This window comes from Argopecten irradians, chromosome 1 (genome assembly GCF_041381155.1).
Source record: "Argopecten irradians isolate NY chromosome 1, Ai_NY, whole genome shotgun sequence".
In the NCBI taxonomy this organism is placed as follows: Eukaryota; Metazoa; Mollusca; class Bivalvia; order Pectinida; family Pectinidae; genus Argopecten; species Argopecten irradians.
In genome coordinates, this window is record NC_091134.1 from 526,326 (window position 1) to 541,919 (window position 15,594).

At 37.5% G+C, this 15,594-nt stretch overlaps 2 protein-coding genes across 3 annotated transcripts in view; one reads left to right on the top strand and one right to left on the bottom strand.

Moving 5' to 3' along the window:
- Positions 1-1,015: 1,015 nt before the first annotated feature.
- On the bottom strand, positions 1,016-12,390 carry LOC138314423 (DNA fragmentation factor subunit beta-like). Its single transcript, XM_069254751.1, has 6 exons — positions 12,119-12,390; positions 9,983-10,112; positions 8,112-8,306; positions 5,351-5,430; positions 4,931-5,208; positions 1,016-3,590 (listed from the first exon to the last, which is right to left on the bottom strand). The coding sequence occupies exons 1-6, from the start codon at positions 12,260-12,262 to the stop codon at positions 3,395-3,397; spliced, it is 1,023 nt and encodes a 340-aa protein (XP_069110852.1). The 5' UTR covers positions 12,263-12,390; the 3' UTR covers positions 1,016-3,394.
- Positions 12,391-12,753: 363 nt separating this feature from the next.
- Positions 12,754-15,594, top strand: part of LOC138314402 (centrosomal protein of 104 kDa-like) — a 45,132-nt gene continuing 42,291 nt past the window's right edge. For both annotated transcript variants that reach the window (XM_069254718.1, XM_069254725.1), the window contains exon 1: positions 12,754-12,899. The gene's annotated coding sequence lies outside the window, so the exon portion shown is untranslated. The remainder of the gene's footprint in view (positions 12,900-15,594) is intronic.

A 15,594-nucleotide genomic window follows, 5' to 3' on the forward strand; every position in this document is an offset into this window, starting at 1 on the left:
CCATTTTTTCTTTTCTTAAGGAATTTAAAGATTTACCTCAAACTTCCCTATTGGTACCCATTCTTTCTGCTCCAGGGGGTCAGAGCCAAAATTTATACAATCTCTGTTACCCTTCCACAAGGATGCTTCAGGCCAAATTTGGTTACATTCCATGAAGAACTCTTTGACAAGTAGCAATAAAGGCTTTACCTCTATTTCCCCTATTGGACCTGGCCCCTCCTGCCCCAAAGGGAGTCAGAGCAAAAATTTATACAAACAATATCCCATTCCCCAAAGATGTTTCTGGATCAATTTGGATTTATTCCATTCAAAACTCTCTGACTAGTAGCAATTTGAAGGATTTACCCCTATTGGGTCCCGCCCCACCTGCCCCGGGGGGTCAGAGCCAAAGTTTATGCAAACTCTGTTCCCTTTCCACAAGGATGTTTCCGGCCAAATTTGGTTACAATCCATGTAGAACTCTATGACAAGTAGCAATTTAAAGGCTTTACCTCTATTTCCCCCTGCCTTTCCTGCCCCTGGGGGTCAGAGCCAAAATTTATACATATTTTGTTCCCCTTCCCCCAAGGATATTTCTGGCCACATTTGGTTAGAATCCATGCAGAACTCTATGACTAGTAGCGATTAAAAGGATATACATCTATTTCCATATTAGGCCTCGCCCCTCCTGCCAGCCAAAATGTATTCAAATTATCTTCCCTTCCACCAAGAATGTTTCTGCAAAAATTTGGTTAGAATCTATGCAGACCTCTATGACTAGTAGCGTTTCAAAGGAAATGTTGACGGACGGACGATGGACGCAGCACCATGACTAAGCTCACCGGCCGTTTGGGCCAGGTGAGCTAAAAATGGCTTTCATGTTTCAAACAATTGTTTCAACTATGTCTCTCTTCAGAATTTTAAACATTAAATATATTGTTTAATACTTAACACCAAACAATGACTGGTCAATGCTTCCAATTTCCAATCAGTGGTTTCGATGTGTAATACAAGCACATAACAACAAACACAATAATTTAAAGTTGAAATTGTTTGTTTTTTATACAATTTTATTTTCTTTCAATAATAAAAAATAAGAAAGGCTTAAGGCTACACACATAACAATATGCAAATTAGTTATAAATTATACCTAACTTCATTCAATGAAAGGCAATTACCAAGGTTAAAAAGTAAAAAGAACAGAAGGCCCATGGGCCTTAACTGTCATCTGACTATTGGCACTATACAACACCTCAAGAAACACAGTAGTGGCAAACAATTAAGGCAATACAAAGAACTCTTTTAATATAAGAAGTTCAGGTTCTGATATATTTGATGACTTAGACCATGAATGAAGGTACCTTGATCCCCACCATGCTACAAGTCCAATATCTAGTCTCCAGGACTCTTAGTTATCTACAAGAAGTCGTTTAAAGGTTTTAGCCTATTTGACCCCTGTGATCTTGGATGAAGGTTAAGATCATTCACTTGAACACACTTGGTAGTCATTCGTTCAAGAATGTCACAGGCCTAATATCAGGTCTCTAGGCCTCTTAGTATACGTAATTCATAAAATGTTGTATAACGACTTTAACCTATTTGACCCCTGTGATCTTGAATGAAGATCAAAGTCATTCATTTGAACAAACTTGGTAGCCCTTCATTCAAGGATTCCACAGGCCCAAAATCAGGTCACTAGGCCTCTTATTTATTCACAACAAGTTGTTTAAAGGATTTTAGCCTATTTGACCCCTGTGACCTTGAATGAAGAGCAAGGTCATTCATTTGAACATATTTGGTAGCCCTTCATCCCAGCTTGCTACAGGCCCAATATCAGTACCCTAGGCCTTCTGGTTCTTGAGAAGTCATTTAAATATTTTCGCCTATTTGACCCCTGTGATATTGAATGAAGATCAAGGTCATTCATTTGAACAAACTCGGTAGCCCTTCATCACAGCATGTCACAGGCCCTATAACAGGTCTCTAGGCCTCTTAGTAATTCACAAGAAGTGGTTTAAAGATTTTGGCCTTTTTGACCCCTGTGATCTTGAATGAAGATCAAGGTCATTCATTTGACCAAATTAATTTGGTAGCCCTTCATCCCAGCATGCTACAGGCCAAATATCAGTACCCTGGGCCTTTCAGTTATAGAGAAGAAGTCGTTTGAATGAAAAGTTTATGCACGGCGGACCACGCACAATGATGGACAGTGCATGATGGCAATAAAAAGGCCTTTAATTGTTTTATATTAATTTCAGAGATATGCCTTGTCAAAAATATACTAACCGCAGGTGTATAACAGGTCTTGATGAATATAAAGAGTACTACGATGATCATCCCTGCTACATGTAATATTTACAGTAATATAATTCGAATAATCATTTCCTTAAATAATATTTATTTGTCTTGCATATCCTGCTTTGCAACACTGATGAAGTTTAATATCAAATTTTAAACACACTATTTTTTAAAGTTAATTTCAAAAGATCTTTACTTTTGAGACATAAGAATCAAAAACAATTCAGCCGAAGGCCAATATGTGAAACAATAGAACATGTAATTGAAAATGAATCTAATTTAAGACAAACAAGAGGCCCAGAGGGCCTGTATCACTCACCTGGTTATTGTAATGCCAAGTAATGTTCTGATTACATGATCATTGTTTCTTTTCTGAAGGAATTTAAAGATTTACCTCTAAATTCCCTATTAGGACCCCCTCTTTCTGCTCCAGGGGTTCAGAGCCAAAATTTATACAAACTCTCTTCCCCTTCCTCAAGGCCAAATTTTTGTATAAATCATTCTAACAAATATTATTATCATCATTTATAACATCAATTTTTTAACATTCAAATAGCTAGATACACTCAAAGAATCTACTGCAGAGGAACGAATCAAGAAGGTGTTGTGTGTGATTTTTGGAAATAGAAAAAAAAGAAAAAGGAAAAACAACCTGCTCATGAATATCAAAACGAAATAATTCGAAGTTAACAACGGAAAACATCACTGATTGCATGATTCTAAACATTGATTATCATTGTGAAAATTATTGTAGATGAGTTTTTTATTATTTCATACCTTCAATTAGGGTGTGAAAGTAACAAAACAAAATTTAATTTTCATTGAAGGTTGTTTTTACAGTTCTGATGTGCTCAGGCTTGCGTATGGTGTACCTATAATTGCTGTTTCACAGCATCAAATATAAGGATATTGCACAAGGTAAACATCAAGAGAACGTGGTACGGGAAGTAAAGACAGTAACTAGAGGTCCAGCCTCACACACTAAGATCACATTTATTGCTCCTGAATTTAACATCCTTGGTTATTCAAAACCTTTATAAGCTCTGAGTAGAATACCTTTATATCAGGTTTCTACATAGGCACACCGGTGTACAATTATCAATCTGTAAATAATCCATCAGCGTACAAAGACTTCCCAGGAACAATTGCCCGAGCTACGGGCCGCTTTCTTGTGGCAGCCAACCTGGACTAGTTTAAGGTTTTGTCTGGTGAAGAGTAGTTTGTAGAGTTGGTCATGGTTGAGTTGTTTCCCTTTGGATTTATTTTTTGCTGCCTCAATATATGCTGGAATTACCTCCCTTGATTTTTCTATTCTGAAACACAAAACATGAAACATTACATAAACAGATTTAGAGCAGCTTCATTATAAGTGATCTGTCTGGATATGATGTTATAGGACTTAATTTGGTTAACATGTTATCCTCCAAAACCACTATATAACAATTCTTAAACGAATCAAATTATTTTTTAATGTTGTCATTTGACAAGTTTCTATTGACAGTGGTTATCATAACATATAACATTTCAAACTAATGTCATTGATACTTTACACTACTTTCTCAAGTTAAAACAAACTTGATCAAAGAATTTATATAGAATAATGAAAGCAAGAGGCCCATGAGCCTTAACTGTCATCTGACTATGGGTACAATACAGCACCTCAAAGAATATAGAAGTGGCAAACAATGAAGGCAATACAAAATAACTCTTTTAATAGAAGTTTAGGTTCTGATATATTTGATGCATTAGACCATGAATGAAGGTCCCTTGATCCCAACTATGCTATCAGTCCAAATCCTCTTAGTTATTTACAAGAAGCTGAAGTTGTTTAAAGACTTTAGCCTATTTGATCCCTGTGACCTTGAATACCGGTCAAGTTCATTTATTTCAACAAACTTGGTAGCCCTTCATCCAAGCATATCACATGGCCAATATCAGGTTTCTAGGCCTCTTAGTTATTCACAAGAAGTTGTTTCATGATTTAAGCCTATTTGACTCCTGTGACCTTGAATGAAGAGCAAGGTCATTAATTTGAACAAACTTTGTTGCCCTTAATCCCAGCATGCCGCAGGCGCAATATGAATACCATGGACCATTTGATTCTTGAGAATTAGTCGTTTAAAGATTTTAGCCTTTTTGACCACTGTGACCTTGAATGAAGGTCAAGGTCATTATTTTGAACAAACTTGGTAGCCCTTCATTCCAGAATACTACAGTCCAAATATAAATACCCTAGGCCTTTCAGTTATTGAGAAGATGTCAATTGAATGAAAAGCTTACAGATGACGCACGACGCTCTATGACGGACGAAGCATGATGACTATAAGTCATCCTGACTCTTTGGGTCAGACGACCTAAAAAAACCCACAATATCTGGTTACCATAGAAACCATCCATTTTTTGTAAGATATTTCAACATCACATAATAAGTAAGAAATGTTTTCATTTTTTCAGTTTGTTGACCATTTACCAAGGATGGTTTGTGTAAATCCCAAATGAGAATTAACTTCTTACTATACACAAGGGTCCAACACTTCTAATGGAATATTTCAAAATTTAAAAGGTATAATGACTCCCAAATGACCCCGCAATGGAATGGCTTGTCTCCAAAAGCTGATCGTTACTCCAGGTAGTACTGACTACACCTACTTACATGTGGTCGAGGTTCCACAGACCAAACAGCTGACGGTAACCCTTGGAGGCGTACGGGTTGATAGTGTGGTACTTATCACAGCTGTCGCTATCAAACGGACCTTCACATCTAAACCAGCCTTTCTTATCACATAACCTCAGTTTGGCTCCAGCAGCTGATCTGTCAAAATAGGTGGAGTGAAAGTCGTTACGCTTGAGCTGGTTGAGAATGTCGTCCAGACTGGTGAGTAAGAGGTCTTTGTGTTCACCATCAGCTTCCTTCTCTACTTGGTCTTTCGCCTGTAACAAATCATTCATTTGCTTTTTGTAAACATGATGAAATTATAACCGAAAAATGACTGCAATTGAATTCACTGTTGTTGTAAAAGTATATTGGTAAAATGTTTTTTTGTTTCCAATGTATATAGATGGAGACACCTACCGTAGTGTAGTAACTTCGAAGTCGTGTTTGGGCACTATGCCTCATCACTTCACTTTTACTTTTGTACTTTTTGTTCAGACCTGAAACAATTAAAAACATCATGAAACGAAGCAATCAACCTTTAAATCTATTTTGACCAAGGGAGACAATAAACTGTCAAATCAATATTAATCTGGGGAGACTTTACTTAACTGTCAAAGTAATCTTACCAGGGGAGACAATAAAATGTCAAATTAATCTTAACCAGGAGAGACAATAAACTGTCAAATTAACCTTAACCAGGGGAGACTAAACTATCAAATCAATATTAACCTGGGGAGACAATAAAATGTCTAATTAATCTTAACCAGGGGAGACAATTAACTGTCAAATTAATCTTAACCAGGGGAGACTACACTGTCAAATTACACTGTCAAATCAATATTAACCTGCGGAGACAATAAACTGTCAAATTAATCTGAACCATGGGTGACTAAACTGTCTACACAATCTTAACCTGGGGAGACAATAAACTATCAAATCAATATAAACCAAGTCCTGAAGGGAGACAATAAACTGTCAAATTAATCTTAACCAGGGGAGACTAAACTGTCAAAACAATCTTAACCAGGGGAGACAATAAACTGTCAAATTAATCTTAACCAGGGGAGACAATAAACTGCCAAATTAATCTTAAAGGTAGGTTTCGCCAAACCAAATAAATATTTTTTTGTGAAATTCGATAAGCGGAAGAAAAGATGAAAAAACATATTAAAATATCTTAATTTAATTTCTTTATGTGTTTGAGATTGAACAAATGTGTCTTGAATCCAAAATTGAAGGAAATCCTTGAATTATTACGGTGTCCGTCAGACAAAATAATATGCAAATGAAGCTGCGATGGATTGTGTTGTCGAAGTTTGGCGCATGCGCATTGTCACGCACTAAAAGTAAACAAAATGGCTGAACAAAAGTGTGTGAGATGAAAAAAATATGTCTGAATCGGCAACAAAGTGGAGGAAATTATAATGGATTCAGTAGCACCCTAGGATATCTATAGGGAATTGAATTCAGAGATGGCATGTAGCAATAGAAGAAACAGAAGCCACATCTCAAGTGGAACTTGCCGGGATCTGTTGGGACTCGTGTAACAGCATTGCACGTGATGAGTTAAATCTCAACACATATGCCAGCGCACAAACAACCGCAGACTAACTACATGTATATTTGGTGTACAAAGTTAGCGAGCGTATGTAAGTAACATGAAGTGTTTTAGATTATATGATATGTATAAACAGTCCCTCGCACTTCGATTTGTTGTTGTTGTTTTTTAACTAAACATGCCTGGGCAAGACTGTCACTTCTATTTGACATTTTGTTGCACGCTTCCGTTTGTTGCTGCGGCCTTGTTTTGGAAAAAATATGTCATGTTCTATGTAAAGCTTGACTTCGCTCTATTTTTAGAGGAGTATTTTCCTGGTCAAGCTAGGCAACTGACCACCCATATCGTTTGCTCTATGCATAGAAAATGATCTGAAGATTATATCTATGTATAGGATAAATTTCAATTTCGTAGTCTTTACATTTCATTGGGCGAAACCTACCTTTAACCAGGGGAGACTAAACTGTCAAATCAATATTAACCTGAGGAGACAATAAACTGTCAAATTAATCTTAACCAGGAGAGACAATAAACTGTCAAATCAATATTAACCAAGGTAGATAATAAACTGTCAAATCAATATTAACCTGGGGAGACAATAAACTGTCAAATTACTCTTAACCAGGGGAGAGAATAAACTGTCAAATTTATCATAACCAGGGGAGACTAAACTGTCAAATCAATATTAACCTGGGGAGACAATAAACTGTCAAATTAATCTGAACCATGGGTGACTAAACTGTCTACACAATCTTAACCTGGGGAGACAATAAACTATCAAATCAATATAAACCAAGTCCTGAAGGGAGACAATAAACTGTCAAATTAATCTTAACCAGGGGAGACTTAACTGTCAAAACAATCTTAACCAGGGAAGACAATAAACTATCAAATCAATATAAATCAAGGGAGACTATAAGCTGTCAAATCAATATTAACCTGGGGAGACAATAAAAATTATGTCAAATCAATTTTAACCAGGGAAGGCAATAAATGTCGAAACAATATTTACCAGGGGAGACAATAAAATGTCAAATTAATCTTAACCAGGGGAGGCAATTTGCAAACTGTAAAATTAATCTTAACCAAGGGAGGCAATAAATGTCAAAACAATATTAACCTGGGGAGACAATAAAATGTCAAAACAATATCAACCAAGGGAGACAATAAACAGCCAAAACGATATTTACCAGGGGAGACTAAACTGTAAAATCAATCAACCAAGGGAGACAATAAACTGTCAAATTAATCTTAACCAAGGGAGACAATGAAATGTCAAATCAATATTAACCTGGGGAGACAATAAACTGTTAAATCAATCTTAACCAGGGGAGACAAAAAACTGTCAAATAATCTTAACCAGGTAAGACAATAAACTGTCAAACCAATCTACCAGGGGAGACAATCAATCTCCAATCTAATCTTTATAAATAGGATCTTCAAACCAATCTTTCCCATGGGAGACAATTACAGTAAGCTCCAAAGAACACTCTTTACCAGAGGAGATAATTAACTTTGAAATCAATATTTACCTGGGTATAAATCCATCTTAAAACTACTATTTATCAGAGAAGGCAACTTACTTTTAACCTTCAAACTTCATCGGAGGGGGTAACTTACCTTCAAACCAGTCTTCATCCTCATATCTCTGCTCACAATCTGTGTTTGTTTGCATCATTTCCAGATACTGAGAAATGATGTGGATTTTTTCTGGAGCGTCCTCACCCTGTAACAGATCCCGGATTTGTCCTGCTATTTCATTCTTTCTGGAGGTACAGTACAGCTTACTGAGGGCATCGTGAATCAAGGCTCCAGCTTATTACAGACAAAAATATATAAATTGTCCATCTTCAAAATCTTACACAATATCATTGATTACAAGAAAGTATATCCTAATACTATCAGTCTATTATAGCTGAACACAAAATACTTTATGTACAAACTCCATTTCTTGGTTTTGGTACTAGCATTATTATTTATCTATTTATGTAATATATGATATAAGTATCATTTAGTAATTGTAAAAAATTTAAATGAGTAACAAATCACTTTCTAGGCAATCAGATTTACATTTAAGCTTAATATCAATACAAGAGATCCCAGAGGGATCTTGGTGCCCACCAAAGAATGATCTATGTCTGACAATGGAAAGAGGGATCTTTTCCCTGCTTTTCAAACTTTTTCAAACACACTACATATAAAATTTGAGATAGATTACTATAGAACTTTCTAAGAAATAGTGGTAACAAACTTCAACGATGAAATCCAAGATGGCGGCTGTGCAGCCATCTTGTTGACCTATTAGTTACAAAATGCAATATGCACAACTAGGGCCCTAGGGGAACCTGCATATAAAATTTGAGACAGATCCCTTCAGTGCTTTTTTAGAAATACCAATAACAAACTTTAACTATCAAAATCCAAGATGGCTGCCAGGTGGCCATCTTGTTGACCGATCGGTCCCAAAACACAATATGCACAACTAGGGACCTAGGGGTACCTACATATGAAATTTAAGACAGATCCCTTCAATACTTTCTGAGAAATAGCAATAAAAAACTTAACTATCAAAATCCATGATAGCTGTATGGCGGCCATCTTGTTGACCAATCGGTCCCAAAATGCAATATGCACAACTAGGGCCCTAGGGGAACCTACTATGAAATTTGAGAAAGATCCCTTCGGTACTTTCTGAGAAATAGCGGTAACAAACTGGAACTATCAAAATCCAAGATGGTCGCATGTCAGCCATCTTGTTGACCGATCGGTCCCAAAATCCAATATGTACAACTAGGGTCCTAGGGGAACCTACATATGAAATTTGAGAAAGATCCCTTCATTGCTTTCTGAGAAATAGCAGTAACAAACTTCAACTATCAAAATCCAAGATGGCCGCCGGTCGTCCATATTATTGACCGATCGGTCCCAAAATGCAAAATGCACAACTAGGGTCCTAGGGGAACCTACATATAAAATTTGAGAAAGATCCCTTCAGTACTTTTTGAGAAATAGCGATAACAAACTTTAACTACCAAAATCCAAGATGGCCGCCTGGTAGCCATCTTGTTAACTGATCAGTCCCAAAATGCAATATTCATAACTAGGGCCATAGGGGAACCTACATATTAAATTTGAGAAAGATCACTTCAGTACTTTCTGAGAAATAGTGGTAACAAGAATTGTTAACGGACGGACGGAGGGACGGACGGACGACGGACCACGGACGAAAGGCGATTTGAATAGCCCACCATCTGATGATGGTGGGATAATAACATAAAGATATATACCATAAAAAGGATTTAATTTCCACCTAAACCTTTGTACATGTGGTATTTTTACACAACACCCAAGGTAATAAAAAAACTTCTTTAATATGATATTTTGTTGTAAAGATCGGTACCTAAATTCTTTTCTACTACTCACCTAAATTTTTTGTTAACAGTTTAACAGTGAAAAGAAACTGGGTATCTCCATTAATAACATGATCTTACCTCCGCGCCATCCCTGTCCTTTCTGTAGGAAAACAAACACGGTCTGAGCTGGTAACTTTTTGAAGAAGGAATCATCGGACACCGTTGTGCCATCATCCTCTATTACGACTGTCACTTCCTTCTGACAAAGCTGTAACATACAACAATAACTGGAGCAATGAACAGGTAGCTTAACAACCTATGTATTCTTATGTACTTTTTACATCATAATAAAGCCTTTGCACATATTTCTTTGTAGTTTCCATCAGCTATTGGTGGGCCGTTTTTAAAGTGGGCCGTTTTAACTGCGATTCGAAGCATCATCTACATCTACCAAATAATCGACCTACTTCATCATATTGAAGATCATGTCGATATTGTTGAAGGTGTGGCTATGAACAGGGGATGAGAAGAAAATAATTAAATTAGGGATGAGAGACGAGTTTTGAAGGAGTCAGGTGACTTTGAGATTACAAGATCTTGCGGAAGAGAGTTCCAGAATAGTGCGGGGAAAGAATTAAGGAGTGTTTGAGAGAATCAGTTCTACAGTAATGTATTTGGTATGCAAGTGTATGGGACTGAGTGTCTGGTAGGGCGTAACTGTGAGGTCAAGTATTGGTCTTTTTTAATAGCTTCTATGCCGTGAGTGACTTTGAAACGCATAGTAAGCTGTGCATTTTTTCTTCTAACCCCTAAGCTAGGCCACTCTAGGTGCTCAAGCATGTCGCTAACGCTTGAGGTGTTATGGAATCTGTTATTGACATATCGAGCAGCTCTGCGTTGGACCATTTCTAGCTTATTAATGTCTCCCTTCTGGTATGGGTCCCACACTGTACAGGCATATTCAAGTGTGGGACGTACTAAAGATTTGTATGCTTGTTCTTTAATCTTTTTTGAATTAATTTTGAGGTTTCGTCTAATAAAGCCAAGGGTCTTATTGGCTGTGCAGGTGATGTTGCTGATGTGGGAGTCCCATTTGAAGTCGTGTTGGATTGTTACGCCCAGATATTTTGCCTTATCAGTATGTTCCAAACAGTGACCATGAAGATAATAATTATGTTTGATTGAAGGTTTAGTCTTGGTAATCCAAAGAACGTACATTACATTTCTGGGGGTGGAATTCCATCCACATTTTTTCCCAGTCAGCTAGTTTATCTAGATCATTTTGAAGTGTTTCTGAATCTTTTTTCGAAGTAATGGTTATGTACGAGATAGTGTCATCGGCAAACAATCTAACTGAAGATGAGAGGTTAAGTGGCATATCATTGATGACATATAAGAACAAACTTGGGCCGAGAACAGAGCCCTGAGGGACCCCCGACTCTACAAGGAGTGGTGGGGAAAGTTCGCCATCAAGGATGACAGATTGTGTTCTGTTCTCAAGAAAGTTTTTTATCCATCTGTTAACGTCCCCCCTGATGCCATAGTTATAGAGTTTATGGATAAGAAGAGTGTGACTGACCTTATCGAAAGCTTTTGAGAAGTCAAGAATGAGCACATCTGTCGGTTTGTTATTTTCAATATTTCTGGAGACACTTATCTAAAAATTCTAATAGTTGAGTTTCACATGACCGGCATTGTCTGAAGCCATGTTGAAGAGGATAGAGGATGTTATTTCGGTCGGAATGAGACATGATGTTACTTACTACAATATGCTCTAGAAGTTTGCTGCAGATACAAGTGAGCGATATTGGCCTATAATTTTCAGGACTATATTTATTACCTTTTTTGAAGATAGGTGACACATGGGCTACTTTAAAATTTCCAGTCTGATGGTACATCACCTGAAGCTAATGAATGCTTAAATAACAGGGTTAGAATGGGAGCAATTTCTGATGACATTTCTTTTAAGAATAATGGTTTGATGTTATCTGGACCTGCAGCTTTGGATGGATTCAGATTATTTAGGAGTTTTTGGACTCCCTCTTTAGATATATTTATACTCTCAAGTGTAGGATGGTCAGTCTGTGGCATGTTGTATTGTTGTTGGAATGTTCCCTGTTTAGGTTGGTAGCTTTAGCATCATCTTCATAATAGCCTTAGTAGTATATACATAACTTAAGACTTTTTTTCGGCCCCATGCAACTGCTCCATCGTCTGAAAATGGTTTTTGTTTAAACTTATACTACGACGGACAAGGCCTGCTAGATAACTTACATTTAACTTATTGCATCCTTTTTCCAGTAACTCCTGGAAATTCTTTGCTGTAATCCCGATTCTAGCTTCTCGCTTGACATCTTGGACTTTGTACGCCCTCATACCTCCATTAAACAGGGAGAGAAATCGATCCCATATCGACATTAGGTACTTCCGTTAAATTGAGTCTATAAATACAAATGATTTCTTATTGTCTACTTTGAAAAAATATTGTGTTCCCGCCATGCACTGTACATGGGCGCCGCCATTATTAGAGTCATTTTCTTCTTGCTGCTCGATTGACTGTAATCAGATTTAATTTTTTGAGCGAGTCAAGATTTTTATGGAAGAGGCTGAAATATGCGAGGGAGCAATCCCTCTTCCATGATCAAGATATATTTCTACGTCGAATAATTTTGATATCAATGTATAAATTTAGGGCAAATATTAAACCGAGAAACATTTAAGGCGCACCGACTGCAGCCGAAAATGTCTACGCATGCGAATCGAGACCTCCTTTTTTTGCACTGGTAAAAAATTCAAATATTATTTGTTATCAAAATACACCAGTTAGTTAGCTTAAACATTCAATGTCAATAAAACAAAAGGATTGTGTTCATTAGGCCTATTTCAGTCATTGAATTTTGAGTTCTCGTAATTTCTCGGACTTCCGAGATTTGGGATTCCATTGGAGTCAATGTACACAAACTAAGTTGTTGTCAAGTGAAAATCACGATATTTTGTTTAAAATACAACGAATAATCGGCCACTACATTTCAACCCCTTTGATTCAAATGAAAAGGTAAGCTCTTTTAGTTTTGGATTTAGTTAATTATGTCTATTGTTAGTAATCACACATTTTCTTATTTAAAATGGTACCGACTCGACTGGGCATGTTTTTCGTCCCAGAATGACAGTAAATAGGCATACAGTTTAACGAGGGCCTGTTGATCAGCCTTGTAGCCTATAATATGAAAGCCCCGTAAGTTTCTCACCAGTTTCTCATCAGTCCAACATCATTTGAAAGCCAAAAAAACTTACACCTACTACCACCATACATATCACCCTCTGGGTTATATACATGTACTACCACCCTACATATCACCCTGTGGGTTATACTACCACCATATACATATCACCCTCTGGGTTATACTACCACCATACATATCACCCTCTGGGTTATATACATGTACTACCACCATACATATCACCCTCTGGGTTATACTACAACCATACATATCAACCTCTGGGTTATATACTACCACCATACATGTCACCCTCTGTGTTATATATTACCGCCATACATATCACCCTCTGTGTTATATATTACCGCCATACATATCACCCTCTGGGTAATACTACCACCATACATATCACCCTCTTGGTTATACTACCACCATACATATCACCCTCTGGGTTATACTACCACCATACATATCACCCTCTGGGTTATATACTACCACCATATATATCACCCTCTGGGTTATACTACCAACATACATATCACCCTCTGGGTTATACTACCAACATACATATCACCCTCTGGGTAATATTACCACCATACATGTCACCCTCTGTGTTATATATTACCGCCATACATATCACCCTCTGGGTAATACTACCACCATACATATCACCCTCTTGGTTATACTACCACCATACATATCACCCTCTGGGTTATACTACCACCATATACATATCACCCTCTGGGTTATATACTACCACCATATATATCACCCTCTGGGTTATACTACCAACATACATATCACCCTCTGGGTTATACTACCAACATACATATCACCCTCTGGGTAATATTACCACCTTACATATCACCCTCTGGGTAATATTACCACCATACATATCACCCTCTGGGTTATATACTACCACCATACATATCACCCTCTGGGTAATATTACCACCTTACATATCACCCTCTGGGTTATATACTACCACCATACATATCACCCTCTGGATTATACTACCACCATACATATCACCCTCTGGGTTATATACTACCACCATACAAATCACCCTCTGGGTTATATACTACCACCATACATATCACTCTCTGGGTTATACTACCAACATACATATCACCCTCTGGGTTATATACTACCACCATACATATCACCCTCTGGGTTATATACTACCACCATACATATCACCCTCTGGGTTATATACTACCATCATACATATCACCCTCTGGGTTATACTACCACCATATACATATCACCCTCTGGGTTATATACTACCATCATACATATCACCCTCTGGGTTATACTACCACCATACATATCACTCTCTGGGTTATACTCCCACCATATACATATCACCCTCTGGGTTATATACTACCACCATACATATCACCTCTCTGGGTTATATACTACCACCATACATATCACCCTCTGTGTTATATATTACCACCATGCATATCACCCTCTGGGTTATATACTACAACCATACATATCACCCTTTGGGTTATATACTACCACCATACATATCACCCTCTGGGTTAGATACTACCACCAAACATATCACCCTCTGGGTTATATACTACCACCATACATATCACCCTCTGGGTTATATACTACCACCATACATATCACCCTCTGGGTAATACTACCACCATACATATCACCCTCTGGGTTATATACTACCACCATACATATCACCCTCTGGGTTATATACTACCACCATACATATCACTTCTCTTGGTTATATATTACCACCATACATATCACCCTCTGCATCATACTACCACCATACATATCATCCTCTTGGTTATACACTACCACCATACATATCACCCTCTGGGTTATATACTACCACCATACATATCACCCTCTGGGTTAAATACTACCACCATACATATCACTCTCTGGGATATATACTACCACCATACATATCACCCTCTGGGTAATTCTACCACCATACATATCACCCTCTGGGTTATATACTACCACCATACATATCACCCTCAGGGTTAAATACTACCACCATACATATCACCCTCTGGGTTATATACTACCACCATACATATCACCCTCTGGGTAATACTACCACCATACATATCACCCTCTGGGTTATATACTACCACCATACATATCACCCTCTGGGTTATATACTACCACCATACATATCACCCTCTGGGTAATACTACCACCATACATATCACCCTCTTGGTTATATACTACCACCATACATATCACCCTCTGGGTTATATACTAACCATACATATCACCCTCTGGGTAATATTACCACCATATACATATCACCCTCTGGGTAATACCAGTGTTTTTTTCACTTACTATTTTCAACAGCCCATGCCTTTTCAATTGGGAAAATAACTCGGAATTTGGAAGAAATTGGGAAAAATTTCAGGGGTGTAAAAATTTTTCAAAACTAATTGCTTCGGGCAAGTAGAGCCCAATAATTACCCTGCAATTGCCCAAAATAAAATTCCATTGCCCCCCCAAAAAATACCATATTTTTATCGC

What these genes read in the sequence shown, in the direction of transcription:
- LOC138314423 (XM_069254751.1), bottom strand. Translation starts at nt 12,262, where the DNA reads ATGTCGATATGGGATCGATTTCTCTCCCTGTTTAATGGAGGTATGAGG. An exon ending in AGGACAGGGATGGCGCGGAG is followed by an intron (nt 8,307 to 9,982) that starts GTAAGATCATGT and finishes GTCTGTAATAAG; the next exon opens with CTGGAGCCTTGATTCACGAT. An exon ending in GGATGAAGACTGGTTTGAAG is followed by an intron (nt 5,431 to 8,111) that starts GTAAGTTACCCC and finishes TAATTGTTTCAG; the next exon opens with GTCTGAACAAAAAGTACAAA.